The 16520-nt window shown below is 44.3% G+C and overlaps 1 protein-coding gene across 2 annotated transcripts in view; it reads right to left on the bottom strand.

Moving 5' to 3' along the window:
* Positions 1-5119: 5119 nt before the first annotated feature.
* Positions 5120-16520, bottom strand: part of SDAD1 (SDA1 domain containing 1) — a 33522-nt gene continuing 22121 nt past the window's right edge. For both annotated transcript variants that reach the window (XM_060687022.2, XM_087875238.1), the window contains 6 exons: positions 15977-16109; positions 14631-14728; positions 12920-13110; positions 12627-12711; positions 8764-8925; positions 5120-5850 (listed from right to left, as the gene is read on the bottom strand). In XM_060687022.2, the coding sequence (XP_060543005.2) occupies positions 5800-5850; positions 8764-8925; positions 12627-12711; positions 12920-13110; positions 14631-14728; positions 15977-16109 (720 nt within the window). In that variant the 3' untranslated portion in view covers positions 5120-5799. The remainder of the gene's footprint in view (positions 5851-8763; positions 8926-12626; positions 12712-12919; positions 13111-14630; positions 14729-15976; positions 16110-16520) is intronic.

The raw sequence follows: 16520 nt of genomic DNA, 5'->3' as shown, positions 1-16520 counted from the left end.
CTCTCTGTGGAAGCGGACTGGTCGGTGGGAGGCTATCGGTGGCAGAAGGCGGTCTCGTAGGTACCCAGGTCCTGAGCCATGGAGCGCTTTAAAGGTGGTAACCAACACCTTGAATCGCACCCGGAAGACCACTAGGAGCCAGTGCAGCTCGCGCAGGAAAGGTGTTACATGGGCGCAACGGGTTGCACCCGTAATTACCCGTGTGGCCGCATTCTGGACCAGTTGGAGCCTCCGAGTGCTCTTCAAGGGGAGCCCCATGTAGAGAGCATTACAGTAGTCCAGCCGGGAGGTAACAAGGGCGTGAGTGACTGTGCGCAAGGCGCACAGCATTTAATCCACTGCGCCACCAGGCTCTTTCCGGAGCCTCTTCTTCAAAGCCTCCAAAGTTGGGGCACCCCCGACTTTATTCAGAATAGGGACCTGGAAGGGACCTCAGAGGTCTTCTAGTCCAACCCCCACCCTCCACCCCCCCGTTGCTCAAGCAGGAGACCCTTGTACAGACGGTCCTCGATTTACAATGTTCCGAGTCTTTTCTGGAAAGCCTCCGGGGTTGTTGGGGCACCCCCCGATTTTATTCAGAATAGAGCTGGAAGGGACCCCAGAGGGGTCGTTTTATTTTATTTTAAATTTTGTATTTATATGTTTTATTCTATGGCTGTTCACTGCCCTGAGTCCTTCGGGAGTAGGGCGGTATATAAATTCAATATAAATATATAAAAAAATATAAATGTAAATATCAGCTGGGACTTGGGAGGCAGAGAATAGATGGGGGTGGGGCCAGTCAGAATTTTTACTACCGGTTCTCTGAACTACTCAAAATTTCCGCTACCGGTTCTCCAGAACTGGTCAGAACCTGCTGAAACCCACCTCTGCCTTGTACAGAAGGTCCTCAATTTACAACGGTTCTTTTGGAGTCTCTTCTTGAAAGCTTCCAGGGTTGGGGCACCTCCATTTTATTCAGAATAGAGCTGGAAGGAACCTCAGAGGTCTTCTAGTCCAACCCCTCCTTGCTCAAGCAGGAGACCCTATGCAGATGCTCCTCGACTTACAACAGTTCATTTAGTGAACATTCTGAGCGACCGTGGTGTCGAAAAAAAGGAACTTATGTCCAGTTTTTACCTTTGCTGTATCCCCTTGGTCGTGGGATGCTTGGCCACTGACTCATATTTATGACGGTTGCAATGTCCCCGGGGTCATGGGACTTTCTTTTTGTGACCTGATGAGCAGGGGTGGGTTCTAACTTTTTTTACTTCCGGTTCTGTGGGTGTGGCTTATTTTGTGGGTGTGGCTTGGAGGTCATGTGACTAGGTGGGCGTGGCCTGACTCATTTGTTTGCTTTTAACACTGATCAGCTGTAGGACGGCCCTTTGAAGCCCCGCGGCAAGAGTTTAAACAGTTTTTTTCCCTCTAGTCATCAGCTGGGACTCAGGAGGCAGCAATAGATTGGGGGTGGGACCAAATAAAAGGTAAAAATAACGTGGGTGGGAGGGGGGAGAACCGGTTCGGTGACATCATATCGTCACCACTACCGGCTCGGCCGAACCGGACCAAACCGGGAGGAACCCACCACTGCTGATGAGCAAAGAAAGTCAATGGGGAAGCCAGATTCACTTAACAGTCTGATTAATTTAACAAATGCAGTGTGATTTGCTTAACAACGGTGGCAAGGAAGGTCGTAAAAATGGGGCAAAACCCAAGGAACAAATATGTCAGTTGGCAACAGAAATGTTGGGCTCGAATCAATTATGGGCGTAAGTCAAGGACTACCTGTGCAATTGGACACAAGTGGCTGTCCAATCTCTTCTTAAAAGCTTCCAGTGTTGAAGCACCCGCAACTTCTGGTGGCCAGCTGTTCCACTGGTTGATTGTCCTCAATGTTAGGAAGTTTCTCCTTAGTTCCAGGTTGCTTCTCTCCTTGATTAGTTTCCATCCATTATTTCTTGACGTGCCTTCTGGTGCTTTGGAGAATAATTTGACCCCCCCCCCTCTTTGTGGCAGCCCCTCAAATACTGGAATCCTGCTCTCATGTCCCCCCCGTCCTTCTTTTCTCTGGACTAGCCTAACCCAAATCCTGCAGCCGTTTTTCATATGTTTTAATCTCCAGGCCTTTGATCATCTTAGTTGCTCATCTTTGCATTTTTTTTTCAGAGACTCAACATCTTTTTTTTTTGTGATGTGGTGACCAAAATTGGATGCAATATTCAGAGGGAGGAAGAGGGAAGCCGCAGGCTGGTATAGCAAGGAGACTCATGTTTTTATTTCACCTGCCAATTTTTTTTTTTATTATTTTTTGCTTTAATTTATATGCCGCCCTTCACAGGAGACTCAGGGCGGCTTACAGTGCGTTAAGCAATAGCTTTCATACTTTTGTATATTTTATACAGTCAGCTTATTGCCCCCACAAACCAGGTCCTCATTTTACCCACCTTAGAAAGGATGGAAGGCTGAGTTGACCTTGAGCCTGGTGAGACTTGAACTTGCAGTAATTGCAGGCAGCTGGATGTTAAATGCTGATGTTAACAATGCGTTAAGCAATAGCCTTCATACTTTTGTATATACCTGCTTAGTAGGACTTTCGGGGGCCCCTAAACGATGTTCTTTTATTTTTTTATACAAAGTCAGCTTATTGCCCCCACAAACCAGGTCCTAATTTTACCTACCTCGAAAGGATGGAAGGCTGAGTCAACCTTGAGCCTGGCGAGATTCGAACTTGCAGTAATTGCAAGCAGCAGTTGTTAATAACAGTGCTTGTTCCTTTACAATGACTGTAAAGGAAGCCAAAGGCAGAGGAATTCCTCCCGTTTTGCATTCGGGAGTTTGCCTCCGATTTGCTTCTCTTGCCTGGGATGCCCATCACAAGCCACGGTTGACTTGTAATATGGTTTCGATGTGTAGCTCCGGGTTGAAATTGAGGAGTCCTTGGTGATCTCTGAGCTTGGTTGTTTTCTGGCAGACGTCTCATGACCCATCTATGTAACATTATCAGTGTTAGTAAGTTAGTAAGGAGGAAACCCCATTCCCTACTTGCACCAACGTTGTTTGGGTAAATGAAATGCCTGCAAGAAAACTGCAAGAAAAAAAACCAAGCTCAGAGAAAAGGAATTGGCTGAACGAGACAGCAAAGTTAGGCTCACTTTTCCCCTTAAGCCTTTTAGCCCCAAAACTATATTATGGGTTAATTCGGCTCCATGTGAGATTGTTAATCACAACCTCCACTAAGAGAAATCGTGAATTAATCATCCCATCTTGTACACAACTTGCAGACGCAACCAGTTGAGCAGGGCGGTAGGTACCCAGGTATATTTCTGCTGAGGAAGGAAGCTAGAGGCACCTGCATACCGACTCTTTAAGTCATGGCAATGTTCTGCCAACTGACTTCTGTCTCAAATGAGAGCCACAAACCCCGATTTTAAGATTTCACCCCGTTGTGTGATGGTTTTCCATTTGCCTGTCTACCTTGTGCTCCTGGCCAGGGGTGAAATGTTCCCGGTTTGGACCGGATTGCCTGATCCGGTAGTGATGGCGGCGGATGGTTCGGAAAACCGGTAGCAAAAATCCCTGCCCCCGTTCCCCATGCCCAGATGAGCTGCTTGATTATCAGAGGCTTTTTTTTTTTTACTTTTAAAAGTTATTTTTTCTTCGGCCGAAAAAATGCTTTTAAAAGTTAAAAAAAAAAGCCTCTGATGATCGTGGCTCAGCTGGGATCGTCAGAGGCTTTTAAAAGCATTTTTTCTACAACCTCTAAAAAATCCTTTTAAAAGCCTCTGATGATCCCAGCTGAGCCACGCAGTCATCAGGCTTTTTTTTTCTTTTAAAAGCAAAAAAAAAAAAAATGCTTTTAAAAGAAAACAAAAGTCTCTGACGATCAGGCAACTCAGCTGGGATCGTCAAGAGGCTTTTAAAAGCATTTTTTTTACAACCTCTTCGGCCGAAGAAGTTGTAGAAAAAAATGCTTTTAAAAGTTAAAAAAAAAAAAAAATGTTGGCCATGCCCACCGTCACATTACCCCCCCAAGCCACACCCACAGAACCAGTAGTAACAAATTTTACATTTTCCCACTGCTCCTGGCTGTATCTCAGGTGATCCAGTCAGCCAGGGGTGGGATCTATTTATCTTTACTACAGGTTCGCAATGGGATCGCGGGAAGCTTCTGTGCATGCAGATTGTCTATGACATCCGGGTGGGTGGGCGGAGCTTCCCCCCTAGTTTTACTACCGGTTTGCAAGAACCGGACTGAACCGGTGGGGGGGGGACAGCCCACCACTGCAGCCAGTCTTTTTAAAAAAATGTAAGTATCTTATTTCCCCCCCCCCAACATCAAACGCCCAGCTCCATGAGGGAGCTGGGCAGCTACATATATTTTCTTAATTCAGGTAGTCCTCAACTAAGCGTTCACGTTTTTTGCGTTTTGTCATCCGGTAGTAATGTGAATAAATAACGAGTTAATTTATTAAACCATGCAGGAGAGTTGACTGACCTTCTATCAAAGTAGCGCAAAGTTCGTAGGAATGCTAAAACGGCACTTTTCTCACAGCCTTATAAATGGTATTTAGATATATTCAAGGCTAAGAGGTCGGAAGTTATTAAAATGCATTATGTAACTACTAAACTTCAGGAAGTGGGATGGCACGAAGTCTTACACAGTGAAATAAGCAACTCATTGTCATAAGGCAGGGGTCAGCAACCTGCGGCTCTGGAGCCGCATGTGGCTCTTTCATCCCTATGCTGCAGCTCCGTTGCTGGTCAGCTCCACAATTGATAGGGCTTTCGGTTAGGACAGGTAGAGGAAAAAGGACGCCGTGCTAGGAGGAGACTCTATGGTAGGGGGAACCAGACTTCTGGTTGGCTCCAGAATTGAATGGGGGCTTCCGGTTAGAACCTTTGTGGCTCTTTGAGTGTTTAAGGTTGCCGACCCCTGTCGTAAGGACATAAAATAAGTCAGAGGCTGGAGAGTCATCTGTCAACAAATGCTCCTACACTGAACAGAGGGTTAGGCTAGATGATCTCTCTACCACCCCTTCCAACTGTTTCTGTGAAAAGGTTCTTCGGCAAACTGGGTTAGGTCAGCCAGTCCAACTCATTTTACAGTTTAGTCAATAAATGAGAGGGCAGACAAATATATATTTTCCAAATATATTTAAAACCATATTTTACAGTCATGTAGAAGCTACAGTATGTCCTTCTCCCGTATACATAAATTTGTAGGCCGATGTGGTTTTGCAGCATTGATTTCCTTACGTAAAAATCCCTTTGCAGTTCGTAGGATTTGGATTGGATTATAAATCATCATCATCTTCTTTTAATGAGCCCATAATCCTTTGCGGGGTAGAGTCTGGGCACCTGAATGGAGCTTGAGTGTTTATTGGCCAGATGCCTTTCCTGTCGCCAATGCGGAATTATATTCAGCAGATATATTCTCAATGTGCCCAGAGAAAAAAATATCTGCCTCTACCTAGGATCAAACTCACAGCCTCTCGATTGTGAGGCGAGAGCTCCAACTCTAGGCCATCGCACCACTCTGGATTGGATTATAAATGCCAGAACACAAATCACAAATAATCTTACTTATTTTTTTTTAATTTTTGAAAGAAATCTTCCTGGAAGGCTGTCATGAGCTGAGAAAAATAGCTGAATGTCCTTTATATTTTTCTTGTGCATGTAATGTCTCTTTTTAAATTATCTTGTGAATGAAAGTGTGTTGCTACAGTTCCCCATCTTCAGTTATCTTTCACCAGTCCTCTTAGTTTTTAACTTTTCAAACTATAATTTCTGAAATTTTTATCCTCTCCCGTGCCGGGGTTATTTCACCAATCTTTTTTTCTGTCTCAAAAGTGCATCCCGTAGAGCCAACTGCAATAGCGAGAAAAAAAGAAAAAAATTAAAACGTTAGCATACATGCAAAGGAAAAAAATCTCTGAATTTAGACATTGCGCAATATCCCTTATAAAATTCCCCCAATTGCATAACCGGTTTGTGTGTCCTGTTCTAATCCACACCATATGCTAAGCCATGCTAAAAATAATTAGATGGTTTCCCTTATTACATAAATGAAAGAAACCCTATTATGCTCACTGATGCATGTTTAATGTCAAAAGTAATAATCAGTAAAGTAAAAATGTTGGAATTTCAGTGCATCATCTATTCAACCTTCTAAGCCAGAGGTGTCAAACTCAAGGACCGCGGGCCAGATCCGGTCCGCGGGGTCCTTAGATCTGGCCCGTGGGGCCACCCTGGAAACAGTGAAGGACTGGCCTGTAGTCCTTCACTACCCGCTACCCGCGGCCCTCCTGAGCTCCGTTTTCGCTGGCAGAGGGTTGCAAGTTCTCGCAACCAAAAACAGAGCTTGGGAATCTGTTTTCGCTGGCAGAGCGCTGGACTCACCACATGCGCCCCCAACACAAGTGATATCGAGCTGCCCATGCCCACCCTGGCCACGCCCCCCCGCAAGGTCAAATACAACCTGATGCGGCCCTCAATGAAATTGAGTTTGACACACCTATTTGTTCTGCCCCAACTACGGACCCCAAAGAACGCAGCACACAAGAGTCCGTTCAAACCTTAGTTTACTGAATAAACCAGTCTTTTACAGTAATGGCTGTTAATTAATTGCATTAACAGCCACCAAGAATTCAAAGAATAATAACTGAAAGCTTACTATGGTTGGCAGAATGCCCAGAAGCAATTTGCAGGAAGCTGATAAGATAAGCAAGACAAGACAGGAAGGTACGTGAATGAAGTTGTTCCCTGCAAATTGCTTCAGTCGGCGTTCCTCCTTAAATAGGCTAAGGGAGTGGCCAATTAGCCCCAAGCCTTACTCTTGAGGAGACCTCCTCCTGAGAGCCACTCCTGCCTTTTGGCAGCTCTGTGTGCCCGTGCATTGAGAAGAGGCTCCTCCTCTTCGTCCTCTTCACTTAAGGGAGCTTCTGGCGGTTCTGAAGGCCCTGGCTGAATCCCTGCGTCTGGCACCACATCTTCTCCAGCCTCATTGTCCGACTTGAATGCCAGCTGCACAGGCTGCTGGCGCAGTATCACACCAGCCTCCTCACTGTCTGAATCAGCTACTAGTTGCACAGGCTGCGTACGGGCCACAACACTGTTTCTTCAACCTTGACAACTTTAAGACATGTGGACTTCAACTCCCAGAATTCCCCAGACAGTCATACTTGCCACCTTGAGGTACAGGTAGCTTATGTTGGCTGGGGAATTCTGGGAGTTGAAGTCCAAACGTCTTTTAAAAGTTGCCAAGGTTGAAAAAAAAATTACAGGTAGTCCTCAATGTATGACCAGTTGCTTAGCAACGTTTGAATTTACAACAACCTCTCCCAAAAGGATATTTATGACCAAATTCTGAAATTCCACTGGTTGCTACCCCGGTCATGTGATCTGTCAGACTCTTGGCCACTGGCTCAAATTTATGGGTGTTTGCAGCATCCTGTGGTCACATGACTGTTTTTTCCCCGACACTTTTGTCAAAAAGTGATATTTACTTCTGGTTTTCACCCAAAATGACCCATAATGAAACAATAGGTTCGCTTTACGACTACGGCGTTTGCTTTACGACTGGGGTGTTCGCTTAACAACTCCCAACAACATTTGCGAGTAAAATCAGGCCCGTCATGTGGGGGATCTGCTTTACGAGTGTCATGACTTATGAAAGCACTGCGCATTATGGTCCATTATGGCCATAAAACAAGGACTACCTGTATGTCTTAACTTTAGCATTTTTCTGTATTCTACGAGTGGTGCGGTGGCCTAGAGTTGGAGCTCTTGCCTCACAATCAGGAGGCTGTGAGTTTGATCCTAGGTAGAGGCAGATTTTTCTCTCTCTGGGCATAATGAGAATATATCCACTGAACAGAACTCTGCATTGGTGACAGGAAGGGCATCCGGCCAGTTAACACTCAGCTCCATTCAGTTGCCCAGATTCCACCCCGCAAGGGATTGTGTGGGGTTGTTACAAAAGATGATGATGATGATTTTTAGCTATTCTACAGTCAGGAAAAATAGTAAACTTGCACTGGGAAACAGAAAAGCAAGCAATGGTTATTAAAGGAACTAAGCTGATGAATTAAAAGTTGCTCACCGCACAGAAATAAAAATACATAATTCACTCAAAAGGTTCATATGTGGCTCACAGCTGACAACTACGCATTATCTCCCGTATTTTAATTAACGCGGAGTAAATTTTTACTCTCGTCTTCCTTCAGGCAAAGTGCAACCATATATAAGCAAACATTATAATGACTCATTTCTAGCAATCCTTGATCTTGTTTTTAGGGCCTGGCCGTAGAATTAAAAACGACCAGCATTAATAACATACAGAAACACGTCTTTTGCTCAAGCATACAGGCAGTCCTCGACTTACAACAGTTCGTTCAGTGAAAGTTACAAGGGCACTGGAAAAAGTGACCTTTTTCACACTGACGACTATTGTAGCATCCCCATGAACACACAATCAAAATTTGGATGCATGGCAACTGACTTCACATTTATGATGGTTGCCATGTTCTGGGGTCATGCGATCTCCTTTTGCGACCTTCTGGACAAGCAAAGTCAACGGGGAAGCCAGATTCACTTAACGACGAGGTGACTAACTGAACGACGATACACTGAACAACGGCGGCCCAGAAAGTTTGTAAAACGGGGCCCAAAACTCACTTGTTTTGCTTAGCCACAGAAATGGGGGGGGGCTCGATTGTGGTCGTAAGCCGAGGACTACCTGTATTTGGGAAACTTTTTTTGATAACGAATGGTCAAACTTGCCTGTTTCTCCCTAAACGAACGCTTGTTTTTCGTCCGGACGTTGTGACTGTATCGCATCATCATGAAATTCTTCTGTTTTTTCTTCTCTTTGTTTGTGGAGCTGGCGTAAGGGTTCAGCTTCATTTTCTTCTTCACAAACTCTTTTCTGTCGGTCTTGCCAGCCTAAAAAAATCCAGGGGGGGAGGAAAAGAGATGTAGCGATACTATGCTCTTTTTATGACCCAGTTCGCTTTTACTTTACTTTTACTTTATTGTCATTGCACCTCATACAATGAAATTATCATCATCATTATTAGTATTATTATTATTTAGACTTATATGCCGCCCTATCTCCAAAAGGACTCAGGGCGGCTCACAACAATAAAAACACACAAAGTTCAATTTTTTAAAAATACCCAATAAAACTATAAAAACCATTAAAAAAAAAAATCCCTCTAAAACCCCTTCAGTCCAAGCCGGCCAGGCGGAATAGCCATGTTTTAAGGCCATGGCGGAAAGAGCAAAGGTCAGGGGCCACCCAGAGCCCCAGGGGGAGCTGATTCCACACCGCTCCCTAGGGGTCGCCAGCCGACATTGTCTGGCCGACGGCACCCCAAGGAGGCCCTCCCTGTGGGAACGCACCAGGCGATGGGGAGCAGTCGCTGGCCACAGATGGTACGCCAAATACCCCGGGCCTAAGCCACGTAGGGCTTTATAGGTGATTACCAGCACCTTGAATCTCACCCAGAGGGCAACCGGTAGCCAATGCAGGTCCCGCAGGAGGGGTGTAACATGAGAGTGTCGGGACACTCCCATCACTACCCGCGTGGCCGCATTCTGCACCAGCTGAAGCCTCCGAGTGGTCTTCAGGGGCAGCCCCATGTAGAGAGCATTGCAGTAGTCGATCAGGGAGGATTACCGATCCGGAAATTACCGTATTTTTCGGACTATATAAGATGCACCGGAGTATAAGACGCATTTAGATTTCGAAAAGGAAAACAAGGAGAAAAAAATGGTTTTTGGCCTCCGCGCGTCCGTTTTTTGCCCTCCCCGGCCCCCAGGAGCACTCTGCAGGCCTCCCAAACCCTTCATGCGTCCCGTTTTTGCCCAAAACAGATCTGTTTTTGGCGAAAATGGGATACGCCGGGGGTGTGTGTGTTTTCGTGAGGAAAAAAATAGAGCCGTATTCGGTGTATGAGATGCACAGATATTTCCACCCACTTTTTTTGGAGAAAAAAATACATCTTATAGTCCGAAAAATACGGTAAATGCCAACTTCAGTGTACCACAAAATTGTAGTATAACTATATATTAAACTACAGTATAACTATAAAAATAAAACACAAACACACATCCTTCAGATTCTATACAATTGAATTGAAAACCCCTGATACTGCATTAATGTTGCACTATACAATAGAATTCAATATAGTTACTGCTCTGGGATAGAAGCTGCTTTTCAGCCTATTTGTCCTTGTTTTTTATTATCCTGTACCAGCTGCCAGATGGTAATAGTTCAAAAAAAAAAAAAAAAAAAAAAAACACGATGCCCAGGATGAGATGGATCTTTAAGAATGTTTTGAACTTTCCCCCTTTGCTTTAAAATGCACGAACGTGTTTCATTTTAAAACATGCACCACGCCTTGCATAAGTATACAAGGAAGCTCACAAATTAAATCATAGCAGCACTGCGGAAACGTAACATCATAATAAGCAGCTATATTAGCAGAAGAGGCATGATGCGAAGTACCATCTGCCGTGGACTTATATTTGGTAGGTTTCAGGGTGGGTGGGTTTTCTCTGCCTCGGTGCCCACCTTAAGGGGCATTCTCCCTCATCCCTAATAAATTAGCTTAGTTTTGCACATGATATTTGCCGGGGGTGGTATAAGGAGTCCTCTCTTGGGCAGGGGGCTAGACTAGAAGACCTCCAAGGTCCCTTCAAGCCTTATTGATTCTAAATCTCTCAAGACCTGGTTATATACCACGTTTGGTGATCCTGGGGATCTGGAGACAGGCTTCGATGGTTTTACAATTAAAGTGGATCTACTCACTCACTCTCTGCTTGGGATCCGTATGTTTTGATCTTAACAATATTCAATCTGATGGGAGGCAGGAGGTAGAGTTCAACCCTCATCAGGTGCGCAAGGTAAGTGGAGAAAGCACCCACTGACTCCTCTTCATAAAAAAAAAAACCATTGAGTACAATTGGGATAGGATTTATCCAAGTGTCAGCACTTCAACCTGCATTTACTCTAGTGCTGACATAAGAAGGAGAAGCGAAGGCGTCTGGAAAGGGACGGATGACTTTTCACCTACTTATTTTCCCTGGAGATAATGTTTCTGAGGAGATGAGATGGGAGGGGGGAAATTCCTTTGAGCTGGAGTAGATTAGGGGTAGAATGACTTGGAAGATGGCCAATGAGTGCAGGGGAGTGGGTAACGGAAAGGGAGGGTTTTGGGGCTGGAAGTCAGTGTTGGGTTCATTTGGAGTCAGGTTAGGATGTCGTGCTCAATAAATAGGAGTTTTTTCTTCAAAGATTTTGTTTGAAATGCATTTTATTCAAGACAACCTCGAAACTTGACACCAAGTTCAGTTCCCGTTGAATTGCCTTGTTTTGCAATTAAGTGACAGAAGGCAAAGATGTCCGCCTACTTGGACAGCTATCATAGTACATGTATTAAAAATGTCATTATATTTTTATTTTCTATGCATTGATAGAATTAAATAATAAATGGATAGAAAATAAAAATAGGAAATATATAGCTCAAAATAAGACATAAATTGTGTTTACATATATTTGATCAATATCCGAGAATATATGAATAGAGTTAAGATTTGTGCACTGTTGGAACGATGTTGAATTGTACAACTATCACGGACGTATTTTTGTTACAGATGTATTTGTATTAGTATTTTAATATTTTAGATTTTAATAAAGGTTTTTTGAAAATTAAAAAATAAAAATAAAAATGTCATTATAATCAAAGATTCCATTTTCTCCTGGCGCCCCACCCCTTCCTTCTTCAATGAAGCTTAATTTTTTTCATCTCCAGTGTGCAATTTTACTCTTCTCCCCTCTCCACACACTCAAACCGCATGCCTCTGGCTTAGAGGTTTTTAGCATGAAAGAATCTGTTGCGGCTTGTTGACCGCCGGCCCCTCCGGCAGTTGAATCAGGGGAGGAGGCGGCGTGGGAGTCTGAGGGGGAAGAGGGAATGGAGCTGGCAGAGAGAGAGAGTGAGAGAGAGTGAGAGAGAGAGAGAAAGAAAGAGAGAGAGAGAGAGAGAGAGAGAGAGAGAGAGAGAGAGAGAGAGAGAGAGAGAGAGAGAGAGAAAGGCGGAGCCTGAGCCGTCCGTCAGCCCTCAGATGGAGAGTCACGAGCCCCCAGGTCAAGAAATGGCTGATGAGGAAGCAGAGGAACAGCTGGGTCCAGTGCCTGACGCGCGGATGCTCAGAAGGCAGAGGAGAGGAGAGCAGTGGAAATCTATGAGCCGGTCCTTGGGAAGGAAAAGCCACCACTGCTAACAAGGCCCACTCTAGCTCCGGGGATAAAAGGCAGGGGGCAGAGATGAATAGATATGGCAGACAGCTACTCATCTCCCTACGGGACAGACTTGTTAGCCTGAGGTGACAGAGAAACTTTTTGCCGGGGCTGCCGGCGCTCCTAATAAAGAAATCATTGATTGAACTTCAGCCGGTTTGTCGTGTTTGGGGAGCTTGGTCAGAACAGAATCCCTCCCTCGGGAGGGCAGAGGGAACATCAAAATGGAGACAGGCAAAAAGATAATTGGGGGAAAGGTTGGTTGAACTTTTCACACGCTTTGGAACAACTGCTGCCAATTTACGTCACCACTTAAATCGTTCACACCCACACAACTCACCAGTGCTGTGGCTAATCTTGTCTCTTTATCGGACCGAGGTTTTTTATGGAGGTGTTCGATGTCTCTAAGCGATAGCAGTTCCCCCCTGTAAAAGATCAGAGAGATACTAACAGCCTGGGGGCCAAAAGGAAAAAAAAAAAATATTCCTTCATGAGGAGGAGAAACTTGACAGCCATTTTGGGTCGTAGTTAAGGGCATCAGGTCAGAAACCAAGAGATGCTGAGTTTTGCTGGTCTCCCTCCCTCAACGCTCAACCCAAGAGCCCCTTCGCCTTCATATCCAGGGCTTGTTACCTTGATTCTTCCTCGCTGTCTATTTCTATGTTCTTCCTCTTGGCTGCCTTGCCAGGGGCGGATTTGATTTCTTTGCTCAGCTGAGCGAGCCGGATTTTCTGAAAGTCTTCTTGAGTGAGAAGGCGGCCGCTGCTGACTTCCGTGGCCTTGGCCTTCCGTTCCTCCACAGGCATGCTCTCCATCTTTTTAGCCTTTTAAGGGAAGAGGCAAAACAGGTGAGGCCTTGGAGACCCTTTTGAGTCAGAGCTGCATGCAACGTAATTTCATTTCAATGTATGCCGATTAGTGTACATTCGAAGTGACAAAGCTATTCTATTCTATTCTATTCTATTCTATTCTATTCTATTCTATTCTATTCTATTCTATTCTATTCTATTCTATTCTATTCCTATTTCTATTCCATTCCATTTTTCTATTCTATTCTATTCTATTCTATTCTATTCTATTTTATTCTATTCCATATTTCTATTCCATTCCATTCCATTCCATTCCATTCCGTTATTCTATTCTATTCTATTCTATTCTATTCTATTCTATTCTATTCTATTCTATTCTATTCTATTCTATTCTATTCTATTCTGTTCTGTTCTGTTCTGTTCTGTTCTGTTCTGTTCTGTTCTAAAGATAGATGAAATCCAACCCCATCTTCACCAAGAACAGATAGACCTTGACCTACGACCATAATGGAGCCCAAAATTTCTGTCACTAAGCGAGATAGTTGTTTTAAGTGAGTTGTGCCCCCATTTTATGACCTTTCTTGCCACAACGGTTATATAAACCATTGCAATTAGTTACATTAGTTAAATTAGTTACACAGCTACTGCCAGATTCTGTAACAGCTTTGTTCCTCACGCCACCCGTTTGGTAAACTCGCAAGATTCGTTTTTTCCCCTCGCCATGTACATGTGTACATCTGAAATAGATTGTGTGGTTTCTCTGTGTCATGTATGTGGGTATATGCATAATTCCTTCCTTCCTTCCTTCCTTCCTTCTCCTTCCTATCCTTCCCTTTCTAACCTCTCTCCCTCCCTCCTTCTTTTCTTAACTTTGCTCCCTCCCCCTCTCACTCCTTCGTATCCCTCTCTTCCTTTCCTTCCTTCCTTCCTTCCTTCCTTCCTTCCTTCCTTCCTTCCTTCTTTCTTTATATTTTTGTCCTGTTTATGTAGTATATATTGGAGGCGGTGACCCTTTGAGAGCTGCATGCAACAACACTTCATTTTAATGTATGCGGTTAGTATGCATTTAAAGTTATTCTAAAGCTAAAAGTCCTAAACGGTTGTTAAGTGAATCCGGCTTCCCCACTGACTTTGCTTGTCAGAAGGTCGCAAAGTTGGATCACGTGACACCCGCTCCCCCCCGGACACTGCAACCGTCATAAATGTGAGTCAGTTGCCAAGCATCCGAATTCTGATCATGTGACCACAAGGAGTCTGCAACGGTTGTAAATTATGAAAAAACGATCATAAATCACTTTTTTCCATGCTGTGTGAATGGTCGCTAAACGAATTATTGTAAGCTGAGGACTACTTGCATGCCGAGAAAAGTTTCGTAGCAGTGAGTCACACCTACACAACGAGGGACTTTTTGCGTCCTAGAATGGGCCTGGCCCTCACATCCCGCAACTTAAGACACAACAAAATTAGCAAAGAATTATGATAATTATAGAGGAAAGTGTTTGGTAAAAACATATAAGGATGGAAAAACACCCTACTATCTCTTGCTGCTCCTCATCCGAGGAGTGATGCACGTCCACCCATTCTCCCTCTTCATCGTCTTCCTCTTCGCTGCAGCTGGCCGTCTCCCAACCGTCTGTGAAGAGGTTTTTTTTAAAAAAAGTGAGCAGTTTTGCTTTCTTCAGACCTTCGTTAAGGACAAGTGTAAGCTTAAAGCACTCCATGGCATTGGACCTGGATACCTTCGCGACCGTCTTCTGCCACCAGTAGCCTCCCACCGGCCAGTCCGCTCCCACAGAGAGGGTTTCCTCAGGGTGCCATCGGCCAAATTATGTCGGCTGGCGACACCCAGGGGGAGGGCCTTCTCTGTGGGAGCCCCAGCCCTGTGGAATGAACTGCCCCCGGAAATACGTAAGATCCCCGACCTCCGGGTGTTTCGCTGTGCCCTCAAAACCTTGTTGTTTCGCCAGGCTGGGCTATCAAGGTAAAGATTTTAATTGGTTTTAAAAATGGGATTTTAAATTTGGGGTTTTAAACTGAGCCTGTCATTTAATAATTTTAATTATTTTTAAATTTTGTCTGTCTTTGTGCTTTTAATCAGGCTGTACACCGCCCTGAGTCCTTCGGGAGAAGGGTGGAATAGAAATAAAATAAAAATAAAATGAAATAATAAAATAAAATAAAATAATAAAATAATAAAATAATAAAATAAAATAAAATAAAATAAAATAAAATAAAATAAAATAAAATAAAATAAAATAAATAAAGGCTATAGCAGTCACTATAAGGTTTACTGAGGCCAGTATATCTTGCACATTGGAATTACTTTGTGAATCATGGATATTACTACCATATTTTTTGGAGTATAAGATGCATCTTTCCCTCCCAAAGAAAGAGGGTGAAAATCTGGGTGCATCTTATACTCCGAATGTAGCCCTGCCCAGCTTCTCAAATGGAGGTTTCAGAGGCTGAAAAAAACATCAGAAAAGAAGCTTCAGAAAAGAAGCCCCCAAACAGAGAGCTTCAGAGGCTTTTTTTCTGAAGCTCTGTTTCGGAGGCTTTCAGAGGCAGGAAAAAAGGTTTTTTCTGAAACAGAGTTTCAGAAGTTTCAGAGGCAGAAAAAAAAAGCAAGGCACACAGCTCACAACCAAGGAACCTGTTGCTAAAATTCACCTCTGGGAACAGCTGATTGGGGGTATTCCGGGAGGCCCATCCACCCGCCAATCAGCTTTTTTCTTATTTTCCTCCCCAAAAACTAAGGTGCGTCTTATACTCCGGTGCCTCTTATACTCCAAAAAATACGGTAATTGCTTTAAATATTAAATCTGCCTATCTTGTCTCTGCTTGTCCCCGAGGAGCAGAAATGTATGGATGCCAAACTGACCTCCATCTTCTTCAAGGTCTTTTTCTCCTTCCTTCTCGAGCTCCAGGATTTCAGCTCCTGGAATATAATCTTTGACATCCAATTCCCCGTATTCGTGGATCTTGGCTTCTGAAGTGGCTTCTGTCGGTTTACCCTGCAGACGAATCAGTGATCAATCAAGCGCTACATGCTACTGAGGTACTTATTTCTAAAAAAAAAAAAGGATGCTTCAAGACCACTGGGATGGCTTTAAGCTTAGGAAATCTTCTCTCTTGCTTCTACCACAGGGGTCTCCAAATGTGGCCACTTTAAGACTTGTGGACCTCAACTCTGATTGTCGTACTTTTAAAGCATTTTTTTGCTATCGGTTCAGGCGAATGGTAGCAATAATTACTACCGGTTCAGGTGAACCGGCCCAAACCGGTAGCATTTCACCCCTACCGTCACAGCCGAAAACGGAGCTCAGGAGCCCGTTCTCTCTGGCAGAGCCCTTGGGTCCCACAGCCACCCCTGACATGAGTGACGTTGAGCTGGCCATGCCCACTCTGCCCCCCCCCCCCCAGGT

This window comes from Pantherophis guttatus, chromosome 8 (genome assembly GCF_059756535.1).
Source record: "Pantherophis guttatus breed Tessera chromosome 8, ASM5975653v1, whole genome shotgun sequence".
NCBI classification, from domain to species: domain Eukaryota; kingdom Metazoa; phylum Chordata; class Lepidosauria; order Squamata; family Colubridae; genus Pantherophis; species Pantherophis guttatus.
Note: the sequence above shows the minus strand (reverse complement) of the source record. Positions and strands in the feature narration are given on the sequence as shown.